This window comes from Octodon degus, unplaced genomic scaffold (assembly GCF_000260255.1).
Source record: "Octodon degus isolate 3935 unplaced genomic scaffold, OctDeg1.0 scaffold00260, whole genome shotgun sequence".
Lineage (NCBI taxonomy): Eukaryota > Metazoa > Chordata > Mammalia > Rodentia > Octodontidae > Octodon > Octodon degus.
Window position 1 is genome coordinate 2456023 of NW_004524836.1, and position 14761 is coordinate 2470783.

The following is a 14761-nucleotide window of genomic DNA, read 5'->3' on the forward strand; positions in this document are numbered from 1 at the left end:
GGTCTAGATAGTATTCCCCTGTTCCTTTATCCATAATATATGCTCACTAACATATCTTTATCAAATTTAGATTTTCAAAAATTATAGACTCAAATACATGACCATCCCAGAGGGATAATACAAGGCAATTATATGAAGAGTTAGAGAGACCTGAATTCTAATTCATACTCTTCCGGCCCCTCGTGTAGCTGTAGACCTTGGACAAGTCCCATAGTTGGTCTGCGTCTCAGTTTTCCTCAGGGTGAAAAGTTGCAACTAAACTCTAACCTGCCTCCAGGTCTGACCCTTCTGTTAAGATTGGCCCATTGTACTCTTAAGTAATCTTTATGAAGCCTTATGTATTAGAGTTGTTTCATTGTAAGAATCACTTGTTGGTGTTTCCTTTATTGCTGTCAAAGAGAGAAGCATATGCACCCCGCATATTCTTTGAGGCTTCCAGACCTCCCTGGTTTACACCCAGATCACAGCAAGACTGCTCTGAATACCTCAGGTTTCTGCTGGACAGGTAAAAGCACTTTTAGATCATGATTTATTTTATTTGTTTGTTTGTTTATTTGTTTTGATACAGGGAATTGAACTTGGGACCTCTTGCTTGCTAGACAGGCATGGGTACTGCTGAGCTATATCCCTGGGCCTTCTGGATTGTGATTTGAATCGTGTTTTCTCATCTGTTTATTTCCATTTAATATTGTTCTTACTTTTGAAAATATATTTCAGGTATTGATCTTTAAAATACCTTTGCCTTTATGGTAAATTGTTAGAGTTTTACTTTGATTTCTGTTTTGGATTTTCTTGCTTTAGACCAGCTGCTAACAAAGTCTAGCAGTGATTCCCAAAACTCAAATCTGTGGGCTCTTCTGTATTCTAACTACATATTTGTGGGAAGTCAGTTTTTGTTTAATATACTTCATCAAGAAAAAAAGCTAAACATAGAGCAATGGATAGAATATAAAACAGTTATGAAGATCCAGCTTTCTTGTATGTAGATTAAACAGTGCCATTCTTGCAATAGGGGAGGGGGTTAAAAATAAAACTTAGGGCCAGCGAGATAGCTCAGCAGACTAAGCAACTGCTTAGGCAAGCCCAGGGACCAGGGTTCGATCTCTGGCACCACATACCACGCTGGGCCCCGTCACACTAAGCCAGCCACCAAGTTCAGGTGTGGTAGCTCGTGCCTATAATCTCAGCGCTGGGGAGGCTCAAAACAGGAGGGTCACTCTTAAGTTTGAGTATGAGCTGCATAGTGTACTAAATACAAAAATAAAAAAGAAATAAAGATAAAGTTTTTTCAAAAGGCATTATTTATATTGACATGTAATGGGTTTTGTGTTAACCAGCTTTCTTCATTGTGACAACATACATGAGAGTAACAACTTAAAGAGGAAACATTTTGGCTCAGTTTTCCAGTTATAGACCACGGCCAGCCGCTCTGTTGCTTTTAGGCCTGTGGTGGGCAGAGCATCATGGCATAAGGCAGCCTGGGGGATCCCCTCCCCTCCTGACTGCCAGGAAGCAGTGCAATCCAGGGAGCTGGTGCTGGCAGGCTTATCCTCCGTCTGTCCCTGGCATGTGCAGTCCTGCCCCACTCAGGGGTGGGCTGCCCTCAGTGTGCTGGCCCACGTGTCCGTTGTCTCTGTAGATGCCTCGCAGACACACCCTGGAGAGCACGCCCTTGGCCTTTCTCAGGCCAATTAAGATAATATGTATGCTTACCCTTCACAGCTTTTATTGCTTTTAAATAAATGTAATATTTTATTGCTCATAGTCTAAATTTTTTAATAAGATAAATACAAATGTATGCACCCCAAGTAAATAAAAGCTCTTGGGATCTTGTATGTTTAAGAATACAGAGTTCCTGTAACCAAAAAGTTTAAGAGCCACTTCTTTAAACCAATTTGTAATTGTAAAGATACAGTATATTGTTCTCCCCTTATCACCTGATTACTAAAACCTATCTTCTTGTATCCCCATCTTTGCTCCCTTCAGTTTTATGAACAACTACTAGCAAAGTAAGGTGGACTCAACCTGTGTGATTCTTTCTTTAATCAGAGGCATATTCAGTGGTTTCTTGTGCTAGACTTCTAAGACTTGCCAAGCAGAGATATGTAAGATATGGGATTGACAAGTAATCAACTATGATGTAATACATGCTAGAGTAGCACTACAAAGAAAGTATAATGAGAATTCGAATACTAATAGCTCCTTCACTTTTCTTCTAGGACCACTTGCCAGTACTATTGTTGATAAAAAGAAAAACTTAATTTTGTAATTAAGTGTTATATTTGATTGAAATGATTTGTATAGGCAACCAATATTTGTAAATAGAAATACACGTAAACTTAAGTGAAATCGCTGTATGATGCTGTATCTTTCCTGCAGACTCCATGAAGAAGAAAAGCTCTTGAAAGCCCAATCCCTACACATGCCTTCCAGCGGCCTGGGGTGCAGTGAAGCTTCTTTACAGGACAGAGCCACTAAAGCCACTGAAGTCACAGAGGCACCCTGCACAAATGCCAGTGAGAAGACTTTAATAGAGAGAATGTTTGGAGGAAAACTACAGACGCATGTATGTTGTCTGAACTGTAGGAGTACCTCACAAAAAGTAGAAGCCTTCACAGACATTTCACTGGCCTTTTGTCCTTCCCCGCCTATGGAAGACTTGTCTTTCCAAGACCCGGCGTCATTACCCAGTGCACAAGACAGCGGCTTAATGCGAGCCTGTGGACCTGGTCCTTCAGAAGAACCAGTAGTTTATAACCCAGCAACATCTGCCTTTGTCTGTGACTCAGTGGTGAATGAAATAGGCAGTCCTCCTAATGAGTTCCACTGCACTGAAGACACTTCTGTCTCTAATGAGGCAACTAAGATTCTTGTTAATAAAGATGTACCTCAGAAACCAGCTGGTGAAAATACACCTTCAGTAACTGACTTACTAAATTATTTTTTGGCTCCAGAGATTCTTACTGGTGACAACCAATATTATTGTGAAAATTGTGCCTCTCTGCAGAATGCTGAGAAAACTATGCAAATTACAGAGGAACCTGAATACCTTATTCTTACTCTTCTGAGATTTTCATATGATCAAAAGTATCATGTGAGAAGAAAAATTTTAGATAACGTGTCACTGCCACTGGTTTTGGAGTTGCCAGTTAAAAGAACTACTTCTTTCTCTTCATTGTCAGAGAGTTGGTCCATCGATGTTGACTTCAATGATATTAGTGAGAATCTAGCTAAAAAATTAAAGCCTTCCAGGACTGAAGACCCTTTCTGCCCAAAACTGGTACCCTACCTACTGAGTTCTGTTGTTGTTCACTCTGGCATATCCTCTGAAAGTGGGCATTACTACTCTTACGCCAGGAACGTCACAGGTACAGAGTCTTCATACGAGATGTGCCACCAGGCTGAAACTCTGGCATTGGCACCCTCCCAGAACCATCTTCTAGAGAGAGAGAGTCCCAGTGCTGTCATTGAACAGGATTTAGAAACTAAGGAAATGTCAAAAGAATGGTTTTTATTTAATGACAGCAGAGTGACATTTACTTCATTTCAGTCAGTGCAGAAAATTACCAGTAGATTTCCAAAGGACACAGCTTACGTGCTTTTGTATAAAAAGCAGAACAGCACTAGTGGTTTAAATGGTAATACTCCAACCAATGGAATCTGGGTAAATGGAGACCCACCTCTACAGAAAGAACTTATGGACGCTATAACAAAAGACAATAAACTATATTTACAGGTAAGCTGGAAATAAATCAACTTACTTGTTTGTGGAAAATAGCTGCTAACAGGTGCTTCAGTGGATGCCCTAATTTTGAACTGCAAAAAACTGTTCAAGGAATTCTGAAGTTTGAGTTTAAATTTATATGAGGTGAACTCATAAGTGGCATACTCTATAAATTGCCATACTTCTAATGTTGTGAATTGATTGTAAAAAGTAGCAGTTAGAAGCAACATAGAAGAGCTATTTCTTTTAATTATAAAGATAAACTTAGGCCTGGGTGCTGTGGCACATGCTTATAACCCCAACACTTAGAAGGCTGAGGCAGGAGAACTGCCAGAATTCAAGGCCAACCTGGACTACATAGCAAGACTGGCTCAAAAAGTATGTTTAGATTGTTCGTAATTATAGAAAGTATGTCTTTAGCTCAAAAAGATAATTCTACAATTATGCCATACAGAAACTTAATTTTTTTTTTTTTTTTTTTTTTTTTTTTCTGTATTTTAGGGACGGGTCTACAGGGTGTTCAGGGTCTCACTACTAGATTGGATTTGTAGTGATTCTCTTGTTTACAGCCTCCCCAAGTGCTGGGATTACAGGTATATACCACCATGCCCAGTCTCAACTGCTGTCTCAGCGTGTTCTGGGGGCGGGACTGGCACTGCAGGCCTGGGGATAGAACTCCTGGCCCCTGCACCTGTTTGCAGGTGCTTTAATCCTCTGGGCCAGAGGATTAATCCTTTGGGCCGGCCCTAGAAACACTTGTTTTTCTCCCCAGCCCTAGAAATTTTAGTGAAATGCAAGTATCATTTCTCTCCTCTCCATCCTATCCACCAAGAGAAACAATTGCTAAATTTTTTATTGATTCCTGCAGTCTGAACAAATATTTTGAGGGCTACTTATCAGCATTTAGATAAGCACAATAAATACTAGGGGGAAAAACCAGAATTTATAAAGAAAGAATATAGTATTTGAGCACTGGGGCAGTAAAATCAATTAATAAAATGTATAAAATACATTTCACATGAGATGGATTTATACATAAGCATATTTTTTTCAAGGGCTTATTTTATTTAAGGTAAGTAAAGATCTTGTTGAAAGTATTTTGCTTTGAAACCTGTTAACTTGCTATCAACAGAAAGGGCCAGCAATAAATTATAGTGAAATTGTAGGAAAAGATGCTGTAAATATATAAATGAGATTGTTTAAGTGTTTTTTATAAGTGTAAAGAGGAAATTTTAAAAAGTTCTAAAACTTTTCTTTGAAAGTCAGAAAACTGAAAGACAGGCAGAATAAGAAAAATGGGCTATGATAGTACTCATTTTTAGAGGGAAAGTTTTTCAGAAACTTTAAAATTTACTGCATTGTAAAATATCCAAATAATGTTACATGGTATATTCCAGAGTGAGATGAAAATAATTAACTTTATAGAAAAATACAGAAATTTGGAATTTTTGCTGTTGGATACCAGAGACTAACACCTAGTGAAATGATGTATTATCAAGGTGGTAGAAATAAAATGTGTTCATCTGTATCTTTTTTGCTCCATATCATATTAGCACTACTTACTGAGCTTCATGATTCTGGAGGACTGGAGAGGTAGCTTTGATCTTCTGGGTGCTGGAAGCTTAAGCTGAAAGTTTCTATAATAGAAAATGTAGACATTAAGGCCCAGGGCAATGTAGTTTTGGAAATAGGCAGGTGATGATGTACATATGAGTTACTGGGTAAAATATTTAATGAGAGACTTGGGTTTCACAAAACAAGAAATCAGCTTATGTGAACAAATTGCCAAACCCTTCCGTAGCCATAACAACTCCTTATATTACAGTCTAGGTCCAAAACGATTTTGCAGCTTATCTTGTCATGCACCGCAGTACATTCTGACTACACAGTAGTGAGCAGGAGAAGCCACCCTTCTCATAATTATTGTAAGGCTTCTGTGTTATATAACGAGTTAAGTATTTTGTGAGTTCAGTTTTTCAGTGTTTTGCTATCTGAAGTCTCAGATCAAGAAGTTGTTTAGTGGAAAAAACTCCACATTGATTTGCCTATACTTAGACGGGCTATTAAATCAAAGCTGCATTACCAAAATGCCTTTTTAAAGCAAACTATAATATTCAATCATTATTAGAAACTTAAATATAATTTAGATTATGATTATTTACTTTTAAATACAGTAATATATTTGATAAAGGCTTGAATTGTGAAGTTTCTCATACTTCTTAACCAAATCTGTGGTATTTCAAGTTTGTGTTAGGAATACTGTATTGTTTATTTTATTGTTCCAGTGAATATATTATAATAAGTGCCAGTCACTAGGAAAGTGTGCTGTTGCCGTTTTATATATAGCAGTTTTCAACACTCATTTGTTAGTTTTGAACACATACTATGCATATTTACTTTTTAATCTTATTCCCATTTTTGGTTTTACTCCTAAAATAAGGCATAATTGAAAACTTGTGCCCATTTCAGTGTTTCATACTACAAAGCATTTCATGCTTTATAACTCATTAATATGTGCAGGATACCACTGTAGTGAGAAGTAGCAGTATACCTCTTTATAAACCAATTCTAAAAACTGAAATAGCAGAAGGATGCAGACTGAACATCAGGAGTTCCTTTATTTTGAATCAGTACTGCAAAAAAATTTATCATTTTATGCATATCAGGATAGCTGCATATTTTCTAATACTTCATACATCAGAAATCCATTTTTAGGATTCAGTTTTTAAAGATAACCATTTGTATGCAAGGTTCTCATCTATAATGAAAGAATGAAATGGAAATCATTTTTTTCTACATTTATCTACAAGTTCATCTGTTGAAAGTACATTTTTCTCTGCCAGCCATATATTTATATGAACAGGTAATAAATCAGAAAATAGACATTCTTGAGAAGCTTTGTTTTTCTGATATGGAATACAGATTTCATAGGGGTCAGAAGCAAGGAAGTTACTAGTTTTATGTGTTCATCAACATTGCTTCTAGGATAGAATTACATTGTAATAAAGTCTAGATAAAAATCATTGTATAATTTGGAAACAGATCTTGCTGAACTGCACCTTGCATATGCTTTTGGGTTTTGTGGAGTATCGTCTGTCTGAAATCAAATATAGTTTGTTAGATACAGATTTAAATTTTTATTGTTGGGTACTTCAAGATGCTAGGTTACAGAGCCAGAGGACTGAGAAACTGAGTTTTGTTTGTATTGTGCCTCTTTCTGATTTATAGTTAGCTTTTTTCTACCAATAAAACACCTGCAATTCTCATAATTTTGTTCTTTGAAGACTAAATTAATATATATAACATCTAAAAATATGCTATGTGGGATCCTGCTATTATAAACTTTGTTAATGACAGTAAACTAAAAAAAAAAAGTTTTAAAAAGTATTCTGCAAGTTAAGTTATTAAAGCCCTGTCAAGGACTGGTTAATTAGACTATTCTATTTAAAAAAGGATTTCTTCTTGAAGGTATATTTTAGCCATGAAAATAATTCCTTATCATTTTGTGTTTTGAAGTCAGGTGCCAGTCACTATATGCTGTAGAGAAATGAAGTGTTCAAAATGTGAGATAGGTGGCAAAATAAGCCTGGGGGTTTTCCTACATAATGGAAAATTGAGCATCTTCTGAAGAAAAATAGTTAACTACAAAATTACATCTAGAAATTATAAAATAGTGTTGCCTTGCCACGTGGCATGGTGAAGTCAAGTCATTTTTCTCAGTCTTTAAATTCATACTGTAAGGCAAACCAAATAGCTCGGCAGATTAAAGGTCCTGCAAGCAGGTGCACACGCTGGGGATTCGATCCCCAGGCCTGCCATGCCAGCCCAGCCTCCGGGGCACACTGAGATGGCATTTGAGACTGGGCATGGTGGCATGTACCTGTAATCCTAGCTCTTGGGAGGCTTGTAAGTAGGCAGATCACTGCGAGTCTGATCTAGTACTGAGACCCTGAACACCCTGTAGAGCCTTCCCTAAAATACAAACAAACAAACAGTAAATAAATAAATTCGTGCTGTGCACACTAGCAGCACATATTGACTGGTCGTCACAGGAAGCTGGTGTACCTATGTAGCACCATAAATCCTTTTATGTCCCATACCCCTCCCCTCATTCCCACCTCCTCCCTTTCTTAGTCCCTTCCACATATGATAAATATCCATTTCCCAGTTTCCTATTATTTAGCTTTTATTTTGTTCCTTATTTATACTTTGGGTTTCATGTAAGAGGTGCCATGTGATATTTAAACTTGTATGTCTGCTTTATTTCACATCAAAGTATACTCTCACGTTGCATTTATTTTCCTACAGACTCAGTTTTACCCTTTTTATAGCAGAAGAGTACTGTATTGTGTAGAAATACTTTTTTTTTTTTTTTTTTTTTTTTTTTTTTTTGTAGAACCAGGGATTGAACTCAGGCCCTTGCACTTGCCAGGGAAGCTCTTATTCCACTGAGCCATCTCCCCTGCCCCTAACTTTTTTATCCATTTCTCTGTAGAATACAGAATGCTTTCTCCTGCTGTGGAGATGGATATGCTTCAATTTTGTTGCCTACTAATATGATTATTCGGAGTTCTTGTATCTTTTTGATTCATTTTGAATGATTTATACTTACATAGAAATCTATCCATTTGTTCTGGATTCTCCAATTTATTGGAGTACAGGTTTCAAAGTAGTAGTTAGTCTTCTGTTTCACATTTTCCATTATGATTGCAGCTTTTTAGTTTCTAATTGTATTGATTGGGGTCTTTATACCTTTTTGGTAATATTGGCTAAGGGTTTGTCTATTTTGCTTGTTCTTTCAAAGAACCAACTCTTCGAGTCATTGAATCTATGGGAGGTTTTGTCTTTTGTTTGTTGTTTTACTTTTTTGGCCTCAATATCATTAACGTTCTCAGGATGGTGTATGACTTGTATTTCTCCATTCTGGGCTGTTTGAACTACCAGAGATACATGACTGTCCCATCGGGTCGATTGTACCTCTGGCATACAAATGAATCTAATCACTTATATCCATCTTTTTACTAATAAAATTAAGTAAAAGCTGCCTGGTAGGACAGTTCAGTTTGGTTTATGACCAGAATTGTGGAAAGAATTAAGTTACTGAAACAAGGTAGCATTGTAATTCAGTGTTTGACTTTTGTGTCCCTGTCCCCCCCAACCCAATGATGCCCATACATCAGCTCTGGGGAAGTTGGAAGTTTTCAAAGGCATTTTATTACCTTACTTTCTCAGGTTTCCTTCAGTTGTTTTTTTTCTTTTCTTTTTTTTTTTTAACTGATGGCTTAGAGTTGACTATACAGTAGTAGAAATACTGTGTTGCAGGTATGGAGCGCTCTCTAGTTACATCTGCTTTCCAGTGATAAGCTCTAGATGTCGCTGTCTATAGGTCTTTGCCTCTGCCCCAGCATTTGAGACATTTGGGCTCTGAAGAGTGCACTATAATTGTCTGGGCACCCAGTTCTTTGGAAATGAACCAAAGTGTTATTGATGACTCAAAGACAAACCAGATATTGATATATAGTAAAACCCAATTAATAATAATAACTATGCCATCCTAGTAATATCAAAATCTGCAACAATAATGGAATCAAAGACAAACTGGATATAGTAATACCTTTAGTTCATGAACACTTCCATTTGCAAACAATTTAGTTCACAAACAAAAGCATTGGAGAAAATTTTGCTTCTATTCACAAACTCCACATCAAGTGACAGACATGACCCTAGCCATCTTCCCTAAAGTCAAAAAACAAATTAAGTCCATAAACCAAGGTACCGCTATTCCGACATACCACAAGAACTAATAAAAGCTATCCTTGTGTCACCCTTAAGAATAGATATCATGCTGTTAGTAGTGCCTCACTCCTGTCATCCCAGCACTTGGAAGTGTAGGAGGATCAAGATCAGTTCAAGGCCAGCCTGGGCTACCTAGCAGGACCCTGTCTCAAAAAAGTCCTCCTCTAAATCTGTAACTGTAATATAGACACAAAGACAAACCAAGTATTGATTTACAACAAACATTTCTTAACTTGAGCAAATATACTACCACAACAATAGCAAGTAATTCAACAATAATAATCTAGAGTCATTTAAATATCTGATTAGTAAAACTTAGCAATGCTAGTAAAGATGAATCAGCTAAGAAAAATGAGAGAAGTCAAATTTTGAAAATTAAAAGGAAGAAGAGGAACAAGCAGATAGCTCAGCAGATTAAAGCGCCTGCTTAGGCAGACAGGGTCCGGGGTTCAATGAGAGGGGCACACTGAGAGGGCACTTGAGACCAGGCATGGTGGTGCATGCCCGTAATCCCAGCACTCAGGAGACTTAAAACAGGAGGACCACTATGAGTCTGATCAGTGTAGTGAGACTCTGTAGACCCTATACTAAATACATAAAAAAATAAAAGGAAGAGGAGAAAGATGAGATAAAAGATCCTGTTATGGAATAAGAAAAAAACTAAATAGTAGATAAATGTAACAAGAAAAGGAAAACAAAAATGAGAAAAAACAACAATGAAGAAAAGAGTACAAAATATTTCCTCTTTGTTTTTGAGTGAGAGGTTTCTTCTCAAAGCCTGTAGTACTGGAATCTGCCAGATAGAGGGGAAAGTGTGAGTCACTCCTAAAACCTATCTTATTTCTACACTCACACCTCTGTGTGTGAGTGCTGAGTCCTGTCCCACCTTTGCTCCTGTAGGTAGTTGGCCAGTGCTGTCCATCCCAGGGCTGTGTTCATTCCAGCCTCTCCCAGTTCCCATGTGCCTCTGCACACCCCAAGCCATACTTTCTTTGCCTACTTCTATGGCCTGTGGATTTGTGAGGTGCCCTACACTTTCAAGGGCCCCTTTGTTTGTGTATCCCGAGTTGTGGCAACTGTCCACGCCAAGACATATCCCTGCTCACAAGATATAAATGGAGAAAGTAAATGGACCACTGAGCTCTGCTGGAATAGGTAACCAGGCGGGAGACCAGCCAGTCTGCTAGACAGCGCCAGCACTTTCAGACTCAGGACCATTGATAACCATACACAAATTGCCTGGCTTTACCACAGATTCAGGCCTCCCATGTGCTTCCCAACCTGAGCTTAAATATCAGAGTCTGGACTGTACCCTTCCTATAGTTCTTTTTTGTGACCATCTCCCACCCAGTCACTCTGGTAGAGTAACACCAGAAACTATGAAGTGCAGTAGTTCTGTAGCTCAATCTTAAATAACCCCTTTCCTCTATGCCTTCTAATTAAACAGTCAAATGTGTTGGCCACTGCACTGGATTTCTTCTTCCAACTCTACCGTGCCATGTGGAAGAAGTTAGGAAAGCCCCATGCTGGCTTTGCAGTTTACAGTAACCATGGGCTTTCCTCAGCCCCTGGGATTGCCAACCCTCTGCAGGCTTCCCTTGTGTCAGTGGCCACACGTGCTCCTCCCTCAAAGTAAGTTTAGCTTTCCAGACCACTTCATTTCCACTCATTGTGTTTGGTTTTTGCAGCTTCTCTGTACACTAGTTTTCCTGTGAGCTCCTTCCCAGTCCCCAGCAACCTACCATTTTCCTGCACCCAGTTGTTTTCCAGGTACCTCGATCCCAGAGCAGCTGTAGTTTCTGCCTGTCCTTACTCCACCAGTTTTTGTCTTTGTCAAAGCAGTTTAAGTTAAAAAATAATAATAATAATAATAATAATAATAGAAGTCATACTATTTTTATTATTAATACACACTGTATATTGAAAGTTCTTCCAGATGGGTTGTACCAAGCATTATGATTTTTAGCGCTGGCTTTTCGACCTTATTGTCATCAGTCCCATTTAAAAACGGTAGATGTGTGGGTGGGTGTCAGAATATTGGCATATTATTCAGAGGAGTTTATAAACCTTTAGGTTTAGAATCCACTTTTACACTTTGCCAAAAGGATCCTCCATAGTTTATTCACATTGTTCCCTTTACAGCTAAGCACTTCAGAGTGTTCTGAAATTAGTATGTTTGAACTCTTGATATGTGCCTGGCACAGGGATGAGTATGACTGGTTCCTGATAAAAGTTCTAATAATTTGGTAGGGAAATATTTAAGTATTACTGTAGGGAAATAGGCTTCAGTTTACTTTTCATTGTTTTTGGAATTCTAACTTACTATTTATTAAGCAGTAGCCTGAGAAAATAACACAAAAATATAGGTTTCATCCCTTATTTATAACTTTTACTGTAATTACGCCCTTCCACAATAGCCCCAGTTGCCAGGCATGGTGTGAGACATCTGTAATCCCATTACTCAGGAGACTGAGGCAGGAGGATCACCATGAGTGTGCATCTAGTCTGGATTATGTATTGAGTTCAAGAACAGCCTGAACTGTATACCTAGATACCATCTAAAGAAAAACAAAAAGAAAAAGAAGCCCCAGTTGATAAAGAATGGGTAACCTATCATATAACCTTTTAATTTTATGTTTTGTATATTTTTTAGAATTTCGGGCTGGCTTCTAATTCAAGAGGATCCTCTTGCCTCAGCCTCCCAAGTGCTGGGACTATAGGCATGAACCACCACCACCATACCAGGCTATAAAATCAAATAGTGAAGCAAAATAGCTTTTAGGATCTGTCATTTGGTGCCTTACATGCAGATTTTGCTCCATTCTTTGTTTCAGTGGGATTTGGTAAACATTAGTGTTGACATTTTGACAGTTACTGAGATTTGCAGGATGCTTACTAAGTCATAAGCAGCTTTAGAATAATTGTGTATGTTATATGCCTATCTGTTGCATTTAGGCTCTTGATTTCATAAAGATTATTTTTAATTTTAGGAGCAAGAGTTGAACGCTCGAGCCCGGGCCCTGCAAGCTGCATCTGCCTCTTGTTCATCTCGGCCCAATGGATTTGATGATAATGACCCGCCAGGGAGCTGTGGGCCGACTGGTGGAGGGGGTGGAGGAGGATTTAACACAGTTGGCAGACTCGTATTTTGATCTTGAGAGAGTGCAAAATGCATTTGGTCAAAAACATCCAATGCTATGACTGTTAAAATGTCAGACTGTAACAAATACCATATCTATTTTTTATTTTTCTGCTCATTAGACCCTTATACTTTAAGAAAACACAGTGCTTGTTTTTATTTTCTTGACAATACATATATTAACAAAATGCGTCATGGGAAAAAAAATCTACCTCTTAAAATTCCATTTGCATTTATGGTTAGAAATGCTTGACCAAAATGTTCGGAGGAAAAGAAATATACTTGGTCTCTAATTAAGCTGTGTTAAATTTGATAGATGCCTTTACATAATTAATGTTCAGTTTTACTGAACAAAAAAGTATAATTACTGTAGTATCCTTTCTAAAATAATTGATGCTAGAGGTAAAAGAAATATGATTTTTTTTTTAAAAAAAAAAAAAGGAAATCCTTTATTTCTGGTATAATTACCCCATTATTAAATCCAAGTCTTTCAGAATACTAGAGAGGATTCAGTCTCTTAAAAAGGCAATAACAAGAACTTTATCAAGCTGTAGTAGTTTTCAGTGCTGTCCGCAGCATCCTTGTATGTATGTTTGAAGTACAAATGTTTTTAAAAAGGATTCTTTATACATATGTGCTGAATTGACTTTAAGAGAGGTGCATGATCTTGTAGAAGCAATGTTTTTACCTAAAAATCACTAACTTTGTAGAATTCCTAATTGTTCAAGGATTTTAAAATTCTATTTCAGGGAGTATATCTTGTGTATTTTGAAGGAGGTGAGTTCTGTATGTGCCTTGCAGTACTGTAATTCAAAAATAGGAATCTTTGGCTGCAGAGAAGTTTTTTAAAAATGAAATGTTAGGAAGTAATTTTTGTGCTAATATAACTTTTTGAAAGGTATGAGATTTTCCAGAAGTAAAATCTGATGGTTCTAAATCAGTAAATTTGGTTCAAAATCAATAAATCTGATAGTACATTTTTAACTTAGGAAAATTCAGAGGAAGTAAACCTACTTAAGTAAATAAATCTTTTTGTTTTGTTACTTACTCCTGAAAACATTAAACATCAATAACATATTTATAGAGTTGTATATCTGGAATTTCTTTGTTTGACTCATATGTTTTGCATAGTTCTTTCTACAGTAGTTTCAGATAAAACATTAAAGTGCCAAATCCTGCCATCCCGTGTTGTTTTGTTGCCAGGAAACTGGAAACAGGTCAGTTCTCATGGGACTTGATTATGTAGTAGCCAGGAGCTATACCAAATATCCTCCTTCCTGAAGCTTTAACTTATCCGTGCTTATACATTGCACTGAAGATTGTGCTCATCTATTTTGAAAACATTTTAAGGAAATAATGTTCTTTGGTGATTTGGGGCTTAGCTTTTTCCCAAGCCTTTACGGCAGTAGCTAAAAAACAACCCCTCATGTTCATTCCATAACTTCTTTCCACTCAACACAAAGATTAGGAAAACAGATTACATTAAAAACTAGAAATTCTTTACTGAATTAATCAAGATTAGTCTTCCTCAGAAATGAATGAACAAGAATTTTTATCATGCTTTTCTTGGGCTTCCTTGTATCCTCAGTGTTTTTCTCACTTACTCTGTATTGAGCTGTCCGCTGGTGAGATAGTGATTTATAATCAAATCATACCCATTTTAACATTGATTTAAATTGTAATGTAATTTAATACTTGATGGATTAATACTGAGCTAAGATGCTTGTAGGAACTTCCATAAAAGCAGGAAGACCCACACAGTGGTGCATGTAAGTATCAACTATGTCAAGGATCTTTTATATGGCAGTATTACAGGTATAAATGTTAAATTCTAGTTATGTAATAACACTGGGACTATTCCATATATAACCTGATGCCAATACCAAAGACTTGAAGATAAAGGGTTCCTTTTATATATAAAGCATTGCTAATTATTTGTTAAATGTAATATATTTGGCAGCAAAGAAGAATCTTCATTCAAAAACCTAGGCAACTGAACTTTTAAAGTAATGTAATTTTTTTTTTTTTCTCTTTCTTTTTTAAACAGAATCTCATCCTGCTGGCCTAGAACTCATTATATAGCTAGCCCAATTTCGCCTCAA

General features: G+C 37.1%; 1 protein-coding gene across 2 annotated transcripts in view; it reads left to right on the plus strand.

The window, feature by feature from the left end:
* Positions 1–13747, plus strand: part of Usp38 (ubiquitin specific peptidase 38) — a 35875-nt gene extending 22128 nt beyond the window's left edge. The window contains exons 8-10 of one of the 2 annotated variants that reach the window (XM_004646209.3): positions 399–505; positions 2380–3736; positions 12511–13747. In XM_004646209.3, the coding sequence (XP_004646266.1) occupies positions 399–505; positions 2380–3736; positions 12511–12672 (1626 nt within the window). In that variant the 3' untranslated portion in view covers positions 12673–13747. The remainder of the gene's footprint in view (positions 1–398; positions 506–2379; positions 3737–12510) is intronic. The other variant, XM_023706485.1, reaches the window with a different exon arrangement.
* The last annotated feature ends 1014 nt before the right edge of the window (positions 13748–14761 follow it).